The sequence below is a fragment of the Oculina patagonica genome, chromosome 13 (assembly GCF_052425735.1).
Source record: "Oculina patagonica isolate OP01 chromosome 13, crgOcupat, whole genome shotgun sequence".
Lineage (NCBI taxonomy): Eukaryota > Metazoa > Cnidaria > Anthozoa > Scleractinia > Oculinidae > Oculina > Oculina patagonica.
In genome coordinates this window covers 28,454,228-28,472,951 of record NC_135770.1, presented here as the reverse complement: position 1 = coordinate 28,472,951, position 18,724 = coordinate 28,454,228, and the positions used below count along the sequence as shown (strand labels likewise).

Genomic DNA, 18,724 nt, shown 5'->3' with positions numbered 1-18,724 from the left:
GTTTTAAACTGTCGTGTTTACGTCGCTGAATTTGATGTCATCGTCAAACTCAACGGGTCTTTAATGTGGATTGTTATGTTCTATCATCTCCGTAATACGTTAGCGAAACAACCTACAGCTCGTTAGCGAAACGACTTTAGACGTTAGCGAATCGACCTAACTCGTTAGCGAACTGGTCGTTAGCGAAACAACTCGTAGGCGAAACAACCGGTTACCCTTTACAATGCCATGAGGCCAGGCAGAGTGCTTGTGCTTAGGGTTAGGTTTGGCATATACCCACTGGCCAGGCTGAATTTCTTCATGTGCTGTTCCTCCCAGATTTCTGTCATAATATAGTTTGGCTCTGGTTCGACGTGCACCGATTTCAGTTGTGACTGCAACAGGATGTGCGACTTCAGGCTGGAGAAGTGCGGGTGTCATTGGAAGTATGCCCCTTGTGCGTCGGGATATGAGCCTTTGGGCTGGTGAATGTTCCTGGCCCTGTTGCGGGGTATTTTTGTAGTCCAGCAGTGCCAAATGGATATCCTTGTTCTTTTGATACATCCTCTTGACTATCTTCACAGCTGCTTCAGCCTTGCCATTTCCTTGTGGCCAGTACGGAGATGAGGTAACATGTTCAAAACCATATTCAGAAGCAAACTGCTTGTACTCAGTGCTGATAAACTGCGGACCATTGTCCGTGATTAAGCGCACAGGTATCCCAAACCTTGCAAAGTGTGCTTTGGTCAGCTGCACTACTGTTGCAGTGAGTGTGTTGGGCAGTACATCGATTTCGACCCAATCACTGTAATGGCACGTCGTGACCAGATGCCACTTTCCTTCCCACATGAGTACATCTTGACTAACCACGGACCATGGATTATCTGGGATATCATGGCTAAGCATGGGTTCTTTTGGGGCTTGACTTGCATACTTGGCACACAGTGAGCATGACATGCACTTGTTCTTGATATCTGAAGTCATGCCTGGCCAGAAGAGGGACACCTTGGCTCGTCGAATGCAGGAGCCTACTCCAAAATGCGTTCTGTGGATTTTCTCAAGCATAGCTGGTCTCATTGAGCTCGGGATGACTGCTTGCTGGCCTTTATACACTATGCCATCTGCCACAGACAGTTCATCTTTGAAGGTGTAGTAAGGTCGTACCAATGGATCCACACCTGTTTTGGAAGTTGACCAGCCAGTCATTATGTGAAGAGATAGCTTTTGCAGTGCTGGATCCATAGCAGTCTGCTCTTGCAAGCTTTCCTGAGTAGCCGTGGAGATTCCAGAATTGTCCAAAGCCATTGCTTCTAATTCTACTCGAAATATCTGTTCCCCAGAAAGATTTGCTGTGGAAAGCTGTGGGAGAGGGGCTCTGGACAGGGTGTCGGCTATGACTTGTTGTGACCCTTTCTTGTATTTCACTTCAAATGACCATCGTTGGAGTCTCATGCGCATAGCCTGTAGCCGCCGCGGTGCTTTGTTGAGAGCTTTCTTAAAGATACTCTCTAGTGGCTGATGATCCGTTTGTACTGTGATATCTGACTTTCCATATAGCAGACTGTCCCATTTCTCAAACGCCAAGCATATAGCCAGACATTCCTTTTCAATCACAGCATATCTCTGTTCAGTTTCGGTCAGAGTGTTGGAGTAAAATGCCACTGGTTGATCATTCTGCAAAAGCGCCCCACCGACGCCAACTCCAGACGCATCCACCTGAAGGGTAACAGGCAATTGCGGATTGAAATAACACAAAACAGGGGCATGCGCAATAAGTTCCTTTGAATCAACAAAAGCTTTGTCATGTGAGTCAGTCCACTGGAAGGGGACATCTTTGTGGGTTAATTCTCTTAAAGGCTTGACCACATCACTCAATTTTGGACAAAATCTTGCAAGGAAATTGAGCATACCCAAATAACGCTGAACAGCATGTGGGTCTGCAGGTTTTGGCATTCTGGAGATTGCCTCGACCATGGATGGAGCTGGGCTAACCCCTTCAGGACTGAGCTGGAATCCCATGAAAATCACCTTTTGGGTTTTGAACCTCCACTTGGCTGGGTTCAGCTTGAGTTTCACTTGTTGCATTCGCTGCAGGAAATGGTACAGATTCTCATCATGATCTTTCTCGGCCTCCTCCTATGTTTGTCCACAGCCATAGATAAGAACATCGTCAGCAATGTTGCAGATACCTTTCAATCCTGCAAGGGCTTTTCCTGCTGTCTCGCTTGATACTCCTCGGGTCCACTTGAAACTCCGTAGGGCAGTCGAAGCCAATGGTACCTGCCAAAAGGAGTATGGAATGTTGTGGCCAGGCTTGATTCATGATCTAGAAGTATGTTTGTGAAACCTGACATTGCATCTGCAACAGAAAAACACTTTGCACCGTTCAGTTGCGGCAAGATGTCCTCGAAGCGGGGAATTGGATGCTTGGGGACTCTTATGGCCTTGTTAATGGTGTTTGATGGGTCTAAGCAGATTCTAAATTTGTCCTTTGTCTCTCTAATTGTCATGTTACTGCACCAAGCTGTTGGCTCATACTGTCGACAAATCTTTCCTTCACTTTCCATCTTGTCTAGCTGCTCTTTGATTTTGGCGTGTCTTGCTACTGGCTGCCGGTGGATGGCATCATGGACTGGGGTGACTTTCGGGTCTAAATCAAAAGAAACTGGCTTTCCGAACTGTCCCAATCCTGTATGCACATCAGGAAATGCTTTAAGAACCCACTCAAGAGTCATCTTGGTAGGGAGGGATGGCAACGATGTGTTTGGATGCGGAACATCAAACATCCGTGATGCTGGTATTGGTTCTGGTGGCTTAGGCAGGTCGCTGACATGTGAATTCTCAGGTGTTGGCAGTTGTACTGGGGGCTCAGAGTGGGGTGTCTCCATTGTTGCAGTGCTTCGTGATGTTCCAAGTGAATTAATTTCATCTGCACGGATCTTCACCAGCCCTAGCTTTACACAGTCTGAGCCAGACAGGAGGGGTGGCTTTCCTTGTATATGTGAGTCCCTCAAGACATGAAATGTGAGGAGGTGGTACCCTGCTGTGGTTTCAGCTAGTAAATCCAGTTTACCCATAGGTGTGAGCTTAGAGTTGTCATAGGTGAATAAGGTTGCTTTACTAGGGGTGAGGTAGTTTGTGATCTTCTGCCCAGGAGGGATCAATGTTTGAGCAAGTTTTTCTGGCAGTGTGTTACAAGTAGAGGCGGTATCTAATTGGTATCGATTTGGTTAGGTCCTTGGTCACACCCAGTTTCAAGTGGCTGAAGGATTTACGGCCCACCGTCGTGCCATGAATATTTTGTGAAGTGCTGTAGACACTTTGGGCATACTTTTCTGGTTTGATATCCACCTCAAAGAGATCAGTTTCGTACTCCTCCCCTAAGCTGGCATCAAGTTGGTGTGCCTGGGTGGAGCTGGCTAAAGGGGGTGCTCCCATTTGACAGGCACGGGCAAAGTGTCCGATTCTCCCACAGCCCTTCCTAGCGCATCGCTTGTTTGAAGCTGGGCATACAGATCGAGGGTGTGGAGGACCTGCACAATACTGACAGGTGTCTGTTTTGCGCTGGCGGTTAAAAGGATCCTGACCCCATTTTTGCTCGGACTTTGAGGGTGTCTTTGTGCCTTTGTAGTTACCCTGGCCCCAGTTTTGCTCTGGCTTTGAGGGTGTCTTTGTGCTAGTGTAGTTATCTTGTTCTGTGGGGCCTTTAGCTTGCTGCATTATTGCTTTAGCTTTCTCACATTGCTCAAAGTTCTTAGCTACTTGTAACATTGTCTTAAATAAGACTACTGCTTTCGTTGTTTTATCTCTGTGGCCCTTATCTAGGAGTTTTGACATCAGTCTCTCGTTGTTGATCCCTGATATGAATTTATCTCTGAGTAACCGGTCTTCACATTTATCACAGTACTCAAGTCTCCTACCTTGTTGTTTAACTCGTCCTTCCCAGGCAGTGACAGATTCTTGGACTTCCTGTCGCATTTGAGCGAACTTTGTTCGTTCAGTTAAGACTCCTTCACTCGCGAGGAAATGTTCCTTTAAGTGTTCGAGTATAACTTTCGGTTCTTCCTTTCTTCTTCGGACAGTTGAAAGCCCTGCACGAGATTTTCGAGTTCTTCGTTACCAGCAATGGCAGAACGGAATGCTGCTAAAGCTTTTCCTTTTGCGAGCCATTTAGGCTCCACAGGCACGGGGTCCTCTCCTTCTGCTGGTGCTTCGGGTGGAGGCTCGCTATCGAACCAGCCGTTGAGCTCACACCAATCTTTAAAACTTTGAATGAACTTTTCGCAGTTTCTTCGTGGATCTCCCGTGGTTGTGAACTTTGGGAGCATTACAGCGGCGACTCCTTGTCCTGACGAGGTCGCCATCATTAGATTTATTGATTTACATCAGCTGGAAGCAAACTTCTGACACCATGTTGTGGCACTGACAAAGTATAACGAAACCAAAGATGGACGCCACGTTTATTCCACCCCCAAGGCATGCTGGGGCAAGCTTTTACAAAGCGTGACGTAACAAGCTTAACGCATGATGTAACACTCTCTGAGGAGCCTCTGCAGAGGAGAGTCATTGATTATAATGCACCTATCAATGTTAAGCCCCAGGGTAAGTGGGGCAACCCACGGGAATTTGACATCATGAAGCTCTCATGATGGTCCGCTGGGTTAAAAATTTAAGAAAAGATATGTAAAATTTGACATTCACTAGGTGCCCAGGGATGGGGAATTTGACTCTGGCTTCCAAAAAATGGCAAAATCCCCTGGGTCTGCCCCCCTCCCCCCACCCCTGGAGCTTGATATTGATAGGTACATAAACAATAGGCTCCTGTAGAAAGTTAATTATGAAAAACAGCAGTGTGACCAAATACATTCTGTCCCCATAGCCCTTTCGTTTCTCTTAGCCGGCTTGGCACGAGAAAACGGAGGGCTTTGGGGACATAGGATTTTTGAGTTAATTTGAATACCGTAAATGATCCAATAAACGCCCACTATCAAATAAACGCCTCGTATCTATTAAACGCCTCCCCTGAAGTGCAAAGTTTGTATTAGACGCCCCTCTCTAATAAACGCCCCTTGTCTAATAGACGCCCCCCTCCAAGAATCATCTCAAAAACCAAGGAAATGCTCCATAGAGTAAAATCACGCAATTAAGTTAGTTTTTTGCTTGACTCGGACATCAAAGAGGCCAACAACGCCAATATGGTTGACCCTGATGACGATAAAAACGTCGATATCGTTCTTTGAACAGCATCTCTAGGTTTTGCATTAGCGCAGATTAGATTAGTCTCCTACTCAGTCTGTTATGTATCTTACTCAAGTAGAAAACTACCCATCTTATTTGTTTTGTTGACGTTGTTACTGTTAAATTGAAATAAACGCCTCTCTCTAATAAACGCCTCATATCTATTTAACGCCTCCCCTAGGACCCAAAAATTTAATAGACGCCCCGGGCGTTTATTAGATCATTTACGGTATTTTTGATTGGCTGTTTCGGAACAAAGAATTCCTAAACGGAAGTCGAAAACATAACAATTATCTCATACATTCTATTTAAACGTCATGACTGCATACATAAAGACTGGAAGTCCTAGAATCTAGGACTGGAAATCCTGTGTCCCCAAAGCCCTTTGTTTTCTCGTGCCAAGGCTCAGCCGGCTAAGACAAACGAAAGGGCCATGGGGAAGAGAATGGACAAAATAAAGCAACATTATGGGGCGTGACAAAGTGGAACTTAGTCTTCCAGCTGTTTATTTGTTTGCTTCCGGGTAAATGAACAACACTTAACGCACATGTGTCATCGACATTAAGGAGACTTTATTCGTCTGTTCTACCGTATCTTCGATATAGCCAAAACAACTCATATCGTGCTGACAAAGCATAGTAAGGTAAAAAATCCTTTTTATAAAAACATCCAGATAACTATCATTTCTACAGTACTTTACGCGACCCGCGTAACTAGATCGTTGTTGCTTTTTTTCCTTACACAAGTTCTGCAAGATATAAGGTATTTCAAACACTGGAAGACTTTACTTAAGTTAGGGGACGACTGAACTTATTTGGGGGCAACATGAATTTAGTGTTTGGGGAGGGTCTGAAAGGGAGGGGTACCTCGATAACACTTATTTTTTGTCTCTGCAACATAAAACAGTTAAATTTTAGGCAATTTAACACTAACAGTAAAAAATTCACTGTAACAGTAAATTTTATCCAGAAAGAAACAAAAAACGGCTCCAAAAAGGCCAATATTATATGAAGAAGTTTTCGTCCATTTTCTGAAGATTTCCGATCATATCGGAAGATTTCCGAAGACTGCCAAAGATTTTCGAAGTCTACCGAAGATGTCCAAAAACTACCGAAGATTTCCGAAGAGAAATCCAAAACTTTCTCTAAGTTTATGAGTGTTTTATCTGATTTTTTGAAGAACAGATAAGAAGTTATAATGCTAAAATGTTTCACGAAAACCCCTCCAAACACTTAACAGCATTTTCTCCAAAAACAGTAAAACAACAGTAAAAATTGTAAAAATTGGCCATTTTAACAGCAAACACTAAAAATTATGGGCAAATAACACAAAACAGTAAACCCCATTCAGACCCTCTTTACAATTGTAGCCATACAATCGTAAATAATGCTGAGTGTGCTTGTTTACTACAAGTGCGAATTATTTAAGTGCACAGTAATTTCCATTTTGAAGAATTACCTTATTATAGGAATTTAACGCCTTTGTTTCTTTGCTGCATTTTTCCCCAAGTAATGGCAACCTTCCTGATTGACAAAAGATCGAATTGAAAACATTTGAGAATCTGTACGTGACCGCTTGGGCCCAGGCCAAACGTCGCTAGGTTTTGCCTATTTGAATTAGGTTCGACTTATGTGCAGTTCGACATTTGGCCGGGCCTTATCGCGGCTTTGGCGACTTTGAAAATAAAACGTGGCTGTTTATAGTTTTAGCACAAGTGCGTCCGCTTGGCAGTTGAAGGACATCATTAAGTCTGGAAGCCCGAAAGTCCACAGCATTCTCGAAGAAATGAGAGATGTTCGGCCTTTGTTTTGTACAATAGCGCTTTTTAGGCGCTCGAGTTGTGAAAGTTGTCTGACAACGGCCGGCCGGAACCAGGTAATAAAGTGTAAAACACAGATCTCTTGTCGGGAACTATGTCAGCGTGAGTTTTGCAGTGTCTGCTTGGGTGTTGCAGCGACAAAGTTGCCGAGAAGCGAGCTGGTTTTAGACTTTAAAAAATTCTTTGGTTGTTTGGCAGGGGACCTTTCCTCCCCAAAAATTTCCCTGTGCCTCATTAAATATTCATCAATCAATCGATTCGTGCGAACGAAAACCTAAGGAGTTTATCTTGATTTCGCGAGATTTTGTAGATGTGTGATGAAGTAAGGAGTGGAGATAGAAGTGAGAGCAAGCGGCACTTAACTGAAAGCAAGACTATTTATGACTAATATGAAGTGAAAACACCAGCTCGTTAGAATTGGATTGACCGCGAACTTGTCTCAAGAACAAACGTATTCAATGAGCCGGTCCATCATATCAATCAATCTTTATTTCACTTTCACCTCAGATTACAGGTAACGCGGACAGATTAGAATAGTCTTGCCCGAAACAACAAAAAACAGCTACCAGCAAGCAGACTGCAGTGAAATCTAACCGCAAGCAAACTGGAGTTTAAAGCAACTACAAGAAAAGCGCGATCTTAGGGTTAAAGCTGACTCTGATCCTAACCCTAACGGGAAACGCTAACTCTAACACGTTTTTACAACCCTAACCCTTTTCTATAACTCTAACTCTAACCTCGAACCCTTACGCTAAGCCTAACCCTAAGGTTAGTGTTGGCGGCTTTACCCTAACAAAAACACCTAACCCTAACGTCAAACCTTAACCCTAACCCTTGGGTTTAGGGTTAAGCTTTTGCGTTAGGGCTAAGCTTCTGCGTTAGGGTTTGCTTTTCCGTTGGGGTTAGAGTTATAGGTTAAACCCTAAAACTTTCGCTGGTTTCATTCTTTTGACGAACAAAAGGTTTTCTTTGTTTTCCAATAAAGGAAATTAACGCCAAACGAGGGGTAACATTTCAAAATGATGGAAATTATCGCAACGTACCCAAAGAATAAAAACTTTTTGAGACAACAGTAACTTGATTAATTAAACACTAAGCGTATATATATATATGACTGGATTTATGAAAACCAGGTTAGTGAAATTTTCACCGTTGTAAGCGCAAATCGCCGTTAACGCTTTTTTTTTCGTCCAAAGTAGACGATATAAAAACTAAAGTGAACGTCAGTCTTTTTTTCTCTCCTCCTCTCTCTTTTCTACCTTTCAGCGCTGTAGTTCATTTTTTTCCCTTTCTCGGCATGTTTTTAGGCCACATCGCAGTGTAATGTACTTGGTCAAAAACACTCAGATCACCGGCTTTATCTTTGACCACGTTTTCATTAATCCAGTTATATATATTTGTCGTTTACTAGGTGTATATTTGACAGAAGACACGCAACCTCGTTCCATTAATATACGTTTATAAAAATGATCAAAACAAAAGATCGACGACTACCAGAGACATCTTCGCATTGCCAAAGAACTGGGTGACAGGGCTGGACAAGGAGCTGCTTATGGCAATCTTGGCAATGCTTACCAGTGTCTGGGTGATTTCAAACAAGCCATAACGTACCACAGCCAACATCTTAGCATTGCCAAAGAACTGGGTGACAGGGCTGGAGAAGGACGTGCTTATGGCAATCTTGGCAATGCTTACCAGAGTCTGGGTGATTTTAAACAAGCCATAACGTACCACAACCAACATCTTAGCATTGCCAAAGAACTGGGTGACAGGGCTGGAGAAGGAGGTGCTTATGGCAATCTTGGCAATGCTTTTGATAGTCTGGGTGATTTTAAACAAGCCATAACGTACCACAACCAACATCTTAGCATTGCCAAAGAACTGGGTGACAGGGCTGGAGAAGGACGTGCTTATGGCAATCTTGGCAATGCTTACCGGAGTCTGGGTGATTTTAAACAAGCCATAACGTACCACAACCAACATCTTAGCATTGCCAAAGAACTGGGTGACAGGGCTGGAGAAGGACGTGCTTATGGCAATCTTGGCAATGCTTACCGGAGTCTGGGTCATTTTAAACAAGCCATAACGTACCACAACCAACATCTTAGCATTGCCAAAGAACTGGGTGACAGGGCTGGAGAAGGACGTGCTTATGGCAATCTTGGCAATGCTTATGATAGTCTGGGTGATTTTAAACAAGCCATAACGTACCACAACCAACATCTTAGCATTGCCAAAGAACTGGGTGACAGGGCTGGAGAAGGACGTGCTTATGGCAATCTTGGCAATGCTTACCTGGAGTCTGGGTGATTTTAAACAAGCCATAACGTACCACAACCAAGGTCTTAGCATTGCCAAAGAACTGGGTGACAGGGCTGGAGAAGGACGTGCTTATGGCAATCTTGGCAATGCTTTCCATAGTCTGGGTGATTTTAAACAAGCCATAACGTACCACAACCAACGTCTTAGCATTGCCAAAGAACTGGGTGACAGGGCTGGAGAAGGACGTGCTTATGGCAATCTTGGCAATGCTTACCGGAGTCTGGGTGATTTTAAACAAGCCATAACGTACCACAACCAACATCTTAGCATTGCCAAAGAACTGGGTGGCAGGGCTGGAGAAGGACGTGCTTATGGCAATCTTGGCAATGCTTACCAGAGTCTGGGTGATTTTAAACAAGCCATAACGTACCACAACCAACATCTTAGCATTGCCAAAGAACTGGGTGACAGGGCTGGAGAAGGACGTGCTTATGGCAATCTTGGCAATGCTTATGATAGTCTGGGTGATTTTAAACAAGCCATAACGTACCACAACCAACATCTTAGCATTGCCAAAGAACTGGGTGACAGGGCTGGAGAAGGACGTGCTTATGGCAATCTTGGCAATGCTTACCGGAGTCTGGGTGATTTTAAACAAGCCATAACGTACCACAACCAACGTCTTAGCATTGCCAAAGAACTGGGTGACAGGGCTGGAGAAGGAGGTGCTTATGGCAATCTTGGCAATGCTTACCGGAGTCTGGGTGATTTTAAACAAGCCATAACGTACCACAACCAACGTCTTAGCATTGCCAAAGAACTGGGTGACAGGGCTGGAGAAGGACGTGCTTATGGCAATCTTGGCAATGCTTTTGATAGTCTGGGTGATTTTAAACAAGCCATAACGTACCACAACCAACATCTTAGCATTGCCAAAGAACTGGGTGACAGGGCTGGAGAAGGAGGTGCTTATGGCAATCTTGGCAATGCTTACCAGAGTCTGGGTGATTTTAAACAAGCCATAACGTACCACAACCAACATCTTAGCATTGCCAGAGAACTGGGTGGCAGGGCTGGAGAAGGAGGTGCTTATGGCAATCTTGGCAATGCTTATCGGAGTCTGGGTGATTTTAAACAAGCCATAACGTACCACAACCAACGTCTTAGCATTGCCAAAGAACTGGGTGACAGGGCTGGAGAAGGACGTGCTTATGGCAATCTTGGCAATGCTTACCAGAGTCTGGGTGATTTTAAACAAGCCATAACGTACCACAACCAACATCTTAGCATTGCCAAAGAACTGGGTGACAGGGCTGGAGAAGGAGCTGCTTATGGCAATCTTGGCAATGCTTACCAGAGTCTGGGTGATTTTAAACAAGCCATAACGTACCACAACCAACATCTTAGCATTGCCAGAGAACTGGGTGGCAGGGCTGGAGAAGGAGGTGCTTATGGCAATCTTGGCAATGCTTACCGGAGTCTGGGTGATTTTAAACAAGCCATAACGTACCACAACCAACGCCTTAGCATTGCCAAAGAACTGGGTGACAGGGCTGGAGAAGGAGGTGCTTATGGCAATCTTGGCAATGCTTACCAGAGTCTGGGTGATTTTAAACAAGCCATAACGTACCACAACCAACGTCTTAGCGTTGCCAAAGAACTGGGTGACAGGGCTGGAGAAGGAGGTGCTTATGGCAATCTTGGCAATGCTTACCAGAGTCTGGGTGATTTTAAACAAGCCATAACGTACCACAACCAACGTCTTAGCATTGCCAAAGAACTGGGTGACAGGGCTGGAGAAGGACGTGCTTATGGCAATCTTGGCAATGCTTACCAGAGTCTGGGTGATTTTAAACAAGCCATAACGTACCACAACCAACATCTTAGCATTGCCAAAGAACTGGGTGACAGGGCTGGAGAAGGAGGTGCTTATGGCAATCTTGGCAATGCTTACCGGAGTCTGGGTGATTTTAAACAAGCCATAACGTACCACAACCAACATCTTAGCATTGCCAAAGAACTGGGTGACAGGGCTGGAGAAGGAGCCGCATGTTATTCTCTGGGAGGTGTCTTTGAATTCTCGGGTGCTTTGCATGAAGCTCTTGATTATTATCGATCCAGTGTAAAATTGTACAATGATGTGAGAGCTCTTTTGAAGTCCGAAGATGTATGGAAAATATCGTTTCGTCAGGTGTGTCAACATGCTTACACCGCTCTTTGGAGAACTCTAGTGAGGCTTCAAAAGACTGACGAAGCTTTGCTTGTTGCTGAACAAGGACGAGCCCAGGCGTTAATGGATGTCATGAAATTACAATATGACATTGAACCGGTAGCGTCTGGGTCTTCTGAACCTAGGGTAATGATCCTAGACATATTAAGTAATATATCTACCCAAACAGTTTTTGTAGCACTTAAAGGTACCAACATCCATTTATGGGTACTCTGCAAAGATAGAAATGTTCACTTTAGACAAAAAGAAGTAGCAGGTGAAGATGCCGTTACTTTCTTGGAGTCTGCAAGGGAAGATGTTTTCAAAGAAAATGAAATTGATGCTAGAGTTACCTGTGAAGATCGCTCACTGGATAAGCTAAGAAAGAAACTGCCCCCTAGTGAAGAAATATTTCAGGAAACAGTTAAGACATTGCCCGGCAAAAACAATTCCTTGCGCCTCTTTCACGATTGTATTATTGGCCCTATTGCAGACTTGCTTCAAGGTGACGAATTAATCATTGTCCCAGATGGTCCATTGTGCTTGGCTCCTTATCCTGCATTTTTAGATGATCAATTCAAGTATCTAAGTGAATCTGTTAGGATACGCATTCTACCGTCATTGACGAGTTTACAACTGATCACAAATTCTGCTAAGGACTATCACAGAAGGAGTGGAGTCTTGCTCGTGGGTGATCCATGTGTAAAGGAAGTTACAAATGAGCTGGGTAAGTCCATTTTATTGCCCTTGCCATACGCCAGAAAAGAAGTAGAGATGATAGGAGACATGTTAGGTATCCCACCGCTCACTGGAAGAGAAGCCACGAAAGACGAGGTGCTGAGACGAATGAGTTCCGTTGCCTTGGTTCACATTGCAGCACATGGCGATATGGAGGCTGGTGAAATTGTTTTGGCTCCGAATCCCGCACGGTCATCTAAAATCCCTGAAGAGAAAGATTTCATGTTGAAAATGGCTGACGTGCAAGCGGTAAAGCTGCGTGCAAGGCTCGTTGTGCTTAGTTGCTGTCACAGTGCTCAAGGGAAGGTGACGCCTGAAGGTGTAGTCGGTATTGCAAGAGCTTTCCTAGGTGCTGGTGCTCGATCCGTTTTGGTGTCACTCTGGGCAATTGATGACGAGGCCACTATGGAGTTCATGAAGTGTTTCTATGAACATCTTGTTCGTGGATGTATCGCCAGTGTAGCACTTAACAGTGCTATGAAATTCCTGAGAGAGTCAGAGAAGTTTGGTGCCGTAAAGTACTGGGCTCCATTTGTACTTATCGGTGATGACGTCACGATAGAATTTGGAGGAAATCAGTAAAAGCATCGTGAGTAGCACTTTTTTATAAACTGAAAACAGCTTTAAAATTATTTGTAGTTTATTTCTGAACATGTACATTTGTTCCTTGATGTGTGAAGTTTCGCCCTTTAGACACATTTTTCGACAGCTTTAATTTGGTTTCATTACGTGCGGAAAATCAAAAATAAATAAGTTATCCCTTAAGAAAAAAAAATAAATATTTTTATATAAACCTACCTTTCCATCTTAAAGTGAACCCACTGTAGGTTTGGACCTAAGTTGCTTAGTAGAAAAAAAAAACAGAAAGGTGCACTCGCAAATGTCAGGAGAGTATGCCAAGTAAAGTTTTATCCCCAACCCTTGCCGTTATACATCAGAAGTCTCAGTTAACTACGTTTAACAACAGCATGAATTTTGAACGTTTGGCAGTGCTTATCATTTTTTGTTATGTCAAGCGCAATAATTATGACTCGAAATGGCTTGCGATTTACCTTTGACAAATATTCTGCAACACTCGAAACGACTTTCGCCGAGCTATGGACATGTCACAGAATAATTTAATGATTGACAATTAAAACAGAGTTCTTGGCCACAAGTATGTTATCTCTAATAGATGGTTTTCTTTTGCAGAAGCTGTAAAACCAAGTACAGAGAAACTACTCGTCGAGTATTAAACAGACTTTTTTATATCCTTTTTACAGCGTGCTTAATTTCCTTGTAGCTTTTTATTGCTATGATACTACAAAACAGCCAAAACCGCGTCTTCAGTATAGTTTCCAAAGAGAGCTTGAGAAAAGGAAGTAGGCCGTTTAAAAGTTTACCAATTCTCTTCCAAGTTATCAGTTTCAAATTCCCGCGGTCTCCTATGTATGAAAACTGGTCTCCTATGTATGAAAATGGGACTTACTTAAAGGAATTGCATTTTTTCTGTTTTCATTCCAAAATCATTACAAATGCTAGTCTAGATTTTAGAGAAATTGTTAAACTCCAGTTTAGTGCGCTTTTTTAGTGTAAATAGCAATGTGTGTAGTCTAACTTAAATTCTAGTACGAGCCAATGATGAATTAGGTTAGGTTACTAAGCTGGTCACATTTTTTCTCCACACTGTCTTTTTATCGAATTTTCTTCTTAACTTGAAAAGAAGAACTATGTATTTTCGCTATTGAGCTGTTGCGAAAAACTAGTTCACTTAAGTCTTACTATTTTTTTTTTTATTTTAAAAAAAATTTTTTTTTTTACAGAACGTTTATTTTGTTGAGACAAAAGTAAATGGACGTTTTCCTTTCCACTTCAAAAATTCCTCTTCAGTGTGATTTGCAAGACCAGTAAAGAAGAGACAAACGCGAGCAAGGCTATAAGGACTGTACAAGTAGATATGAAAGGTTTAAAAGTTACCTCTGAGGAGCTTTGGCCTACTGCAAAGCCGTTGTGCTTTTGAAATCTACATACAAGGACACTGAAAAGCTAATTTTCTGGCAGTGTTTTGACTTTTCTGTGGAAAAACGATAAGCCTTAGATACAAACTTCTTGCCATTCACCGGCTTGAAAGTTCGCGTATTGACAAAACCCAGCCTTCGTTTTAGTCTCTTGTTGCGTGTTTGATTTGGAGATGGTGATCATGTGGTTGTCCAGTAAACTGTTGTCGCCCATCTACTGGCGGTGGAACAAGGAAGCTTCTATGACGTCATAGGAATGACACAATGACCGCCAAAGAGTGTGCGTAAACCCAGCATGTCAAGAACAACATTTCAGAACATCTTTTAAGAAAGCAGATGACAGAAAAGACTGGGGACTGAAACAAGAAGCTTTAATGCGTAGTGAAAATCTCGACTGAGATGAACTATGTTAATTCTGTCTGTTTATTCTTAAAATACAGTTACAGATAACACACATTCTCATTCCCAGAGCCCACGATCCTTCTGGTCTGCGCCAGGGATTGTGGCCTCTGGCCGGGCCCGATTTGTAAGCATGCGCAGAGTACTCTATCTAAGATTCTCCGCCAATCAGATTTGTCAGATTTGACAATGAGTCCGTGAAATGCAAGCGGCCAGAGGTCTCGATCTCCGGCGCAGACCAAAAGGATCATGGGCTCTGGGAACGAGAATGAGATAACACAGTACTCAATAAGTGTCGTGTAAAGGGGAATCGTTGTTTACAATATTTGCCTCAATAGCATAAGCGCTTCAGTTTCTGATCGAGCTACAAAAATATCAGTTATAAATATTGAAAGAGCATGGCACGATTGACTTTCGCTATAAATTTGAGCCTAAAATGTTAAATACGTTTTCTTTGACGCGGGTTTGACAACTCAAAATTTTACAAATAATGTATGTGTTCATTAGCGGTTTTGCCACCCAGAAATTTTTCAGTTTTTAAAAGCTAATATCTCCTTCAACTTTACACGTAAAGAGCTGAAAACGTCGCCGATTATTAAGTTTCATAGGCTCTTTAAACTTCTGGAGTTATTTTGGATATAGCAGGATGCCTTCTCTACGCAACTGAAGTCGTATGCTTATGAGGCAAAATGTAAAAAATGACGTCAGCAAAGATCGCCCATATCGTTTCTTAATAATATGTTTCTTGTACAATTTTTATGGAATAGAATAGAAAAGAAACTTCATTGAAAAAAATACTAAAAAAAGACAATAGGTTAATAGGTGATTGATGTGGACATATTTGTGGAAACTCTTCTCGGGTAGGTAGACAATTTGTGATGTTAGGGTCTAAGTTAAGAGTTTTTTGTTCATCATAACTAGTGGTACCTATCGGTAGAAATGCCAACGAGTACAACGGGAGATCGAGAGAAGAAGGGAAGATAATTGTAATTGTTTGGCTGAAAGTACGCATTATGATTTTGGTCCGATCAATAAACATTGGGTGTTTTCTTTGAAAATCTTGAATGTTTCTGGAATAAAATGCGATTTTGTGAAGGCTAAATGAGGGAAAAGTTCTAAAATAATGCCGTGAAAGTAGTGAAGATTCAGTGAGAAATCTTCTAAACTCCATGTTTTTGAGAGTTTCAAGCCATTGTTGTTCGATGCCGCTATGGCTGCTGTTTTACCTTTTTTTTAAGTCCTAAAGGTCTTAATCAAAGTTGCTATGACCCACTGAACTCGGAAAATAAATTACTAACTGAAAAAGCAAACTTTTACAAAGATTTGCCAAAACAAATCATTTTAAACTTTCCACACTGCAGTTAAATCCACTCAACACGTAAGTATCCAACAAATTTGAGGTTTCATCTTTGTGGCCAAAGATGGAACAAGTTTATTTTATTTTACTACCACTGTTCCGAGAATAATTCATCACGCGCAATGCGTGACGTCTCAAATGTCACGTTAAACTGTTGTTGTTGAGACAAGGAAAATTCAAGGCCCGGTCGTCCGAGAAAAAAAAGCTAGACACTCCAGTAAAAAAATGAAGTATAGGGCATTTATTTTATAAATTCGAGAAACGAAAAAAAACTCTAAATAGCTCTCTTCTGATCGATAAAATCCACGACACCAAATTCGTTTCCGTGTTGTTTTCATAGCCAGACCTAACTTAATTACGCATGCAAATTTGTATGACTTCGAAATTTTCGAAGCTTTGGAAATTTTAAAGCTTTGTAATGTAATTTTTTGCCTTTATCTTAAATGAAATTAAATTCTAAACAAAGTTTAATTCAAGTTTCTTTCGTATTTCAATCAATAGTTGGCTTTGGCTTTTTGGCTTTTTGAAGCGAACAGATTTGAAACCTCTTTGTTATCTGACACGCATCTTGTCTGGGGATTTTAGTTGCCAATGGCTTTACCAATGCATCATGCACGTGCTAAACAAATTAGTAGCGCGCTGATTGGCCAAACTACAACAAAGTGTGCACGTGCTGAACAGATTCTGCTGAACGGATTGGCTAAAAACATCGGAAATTGTGTTTTCGACAACTTCCGCCTACATCCTAATATGGTCAAAAAAAATATCACTGACGGAAACGGATTACACGAAAATCGAGCTGAAAGATTCTGAGATTTTTTCTGCATAGCCCTCACACTTTGCCTCACACTACGCACGGCTCTATATACTGCCGCCGAGACAGGCTCGCGTTTTCGCTCGCCTGTCTCGTTGGCAATTACGTTCCTTGGTCGAATTCCATAATCTTTTACCTTCTGAAGCATTATTTTAACTTTATTGGAGGTTTTTTTTAACGCAATTATGAATACGTCAGACATGTCCACTATAATGCTTAAGGTATCAGTATGCCTCAGTTGAACGTCGTTCGTTAACATGTTTCTTCGTGGAGACTTTGATCGAGTTCAGTAAAACCGGTATACATTCGAATACCGTAAAATCCCTGTAATAAGCCCTGGGCTTATACAAATTCATAGGGGTTTCCGGTGGGCTTATAAGTGGAGGGGCTTATATCCAGGGGTCGAGGGGCTTGTAAGCGGAATAAAAAAACATTTCAAAACGAGCCATGGCAGTGTTGATCGAAATACCTTTTTAAGTTAAAAAGTCATTATAAAGCAAGATTTAGCCCTGTTTAGTTCTGTCATCCAGCAGAGGGGGTCTTATATCCGGGGGGAGCTTTTAACTAGATGTATTTTTTCCAGGTAGATGGGCCTATAACTAGGAGGACTTATAACAGGGGGGGGGGGTATAACCGGGATTTTAAGGTATGCCTGTGATGTTTTTCAGTAAAGAAATGTTTCAGAAATGTTGCGGAAAGAAGCGACATTTATCGTTTGCGTTAATCCGGTGCGCTTTCACGTTTGAATTATCGTAGTATAATAATCTTGATAGAAATCGAAAACGTTTTGTTACACACCCTCAAGAATTGTGCTGAAGTTCTCCTCTAATGTTTACTGACCGATAAACGGAGATTATGCTTTTTCAGCCTGACACAGTAAACACTGTGAAATTCACATTTTTGGACAAAAAAATGAGGTATACTGATACTTAAGCAGATTAATACTGTAAAGTTACCATAAGCAGATTATTGTAGTAATTGTAATCGTGCATAACAGTTAACAGACGTGTGATTGACTGTTGGCTTGATGCAGTCATGGATTCCACAGAATGTAATTTAATTAGTTAAGCATTCAAAACCATTAATAAATCACCTTTAACTTCTAATGTGGACATGTTGGGGATGAAACTCCTTGTGGCCTTGATGGGGCGTGGTACAGGGGATGGCGGCTTAATTGAGAGTGGAGATGGAGTGTTTTAAATTTCCAAAGTTTTTGTGTCGAGTGTTTTTAATTATTTCGGGAAAAAATTTACAGCTTTGAATCCATTGAGTGTAAAACGCTCTTTTTAGGGGAGGGGGGTAGTGCCCAAATTTTCAAGGCTCGTTTGACATCATAAAACGCATCTAATATGCGAGGAAATGTTTTCCTCCGATCTGGGCCATCAAGGAGCAATCGATAGCCACCCTTGCGCTTAGTGCCTAATCCATTTCAATCACAGGCTAACTCCTATTTCAGAACACTTTACCCAGCCCAGCCACTACTTATCGCATGGCGTTTAACTTATTTCTCTTGAACTTATATTTAACAGAAGAGATTCCGCTAGAAAGACCATGAAGCCCATCTCATTGATAAAGCTGTAACACTAAAAACCACATCACCAATAGCATATTTTAGTTTACTTGTCAATGTAGTTAGCAAATTTTTCAATTTGGTTCATATTGTAACAATGTTAACAAATATTCACTTGTTGTCTTAGCCAACGTTGAAAGTTTGTGTTCAAACTGAAATATGGGTAAAAAATATGTTTTTTATTATCATCCTCCCTTGGTATTCTCTCTGCCACAAAGGTTAGTCTGCTGTTTTATTCATAACTCTTATCCTATCCTGATCTACTAAACGCCCACTCTCAAATAAACGTCTGTCCTCTATAAAACTCCTCCCGAGGTGTAAAGTTTATTTAGACACACCCTC

The 18,724-nt window shown here is 42.1% G+C and overlaps 2 protein-coding genes and 1 long non-coding RNA gene across 4 annotated transcripts in view; 2 read left to right on the top strand and 1 right to left on the bottom strand.

Moving 5' to 3' along the window:
* The window catches only part of LOC144636251 (uncharacterized), a 90,799-nt gene that overhangs the window by 5,045 nt on the left and 67,030 nt on the right, over nucleotides 1–18,724 (top strand). The window lies entirely within an intron of this gene.
* Nucleotides 7,508–7,969, bottom strand: LOC144636625 (uncharacterized). The gene is made up of 2 exons (XR_013567578.1): nucleotides 7,839–7,969; nucleotides 7,508–7,699 (listed from the first exon to the last, which is right to left on the bottom strand). It is a non-coding gene; the product is annotated as an uncharacterized LOC144636625 (long non-coding RNA).
* Nucleotides 9,199–13,998, top strand: LOC144636261 (uncharacterized). The gene is made up of 3 exons (XM_078495425.1): nucleotides 9,199–10,143; nucleotides 10,744–12,834; nucleotides 13,437–13,998. The coding sequence occupies exons 1-2, from the start codon at nucleotides 9,309–9,311 to the stop codon at nucleotides 12,825–12,827; spliced, it is 2,919 nt and encodes a 972-aa protein (XP_078351551.1). The 5' UTR covers nucleotides 9,199–9,308; the 3' UTR covers nucleotides 12,828–12,834; nucleotides 13,437–13,998.

What these genes read in the sequence shown, in the direction of transcription:
- LOC144636261 (XM_078495425.1), top strand. Translation starts at nt 9,309, where the DNA reads ATGGCAATCTTGGCAATGCTTACCTGGAGTCTGGGTGATTTTAAACAA. An exon ending in TGACAGGGCTGGAGAAGGAC is followed by an intron (nt 10,144 to 10,743) that starts GTGCTTATGGCA and finishes CTGGAGAAGGAG; the next exon opens with GTGCTTATGGCAATCTTGGC.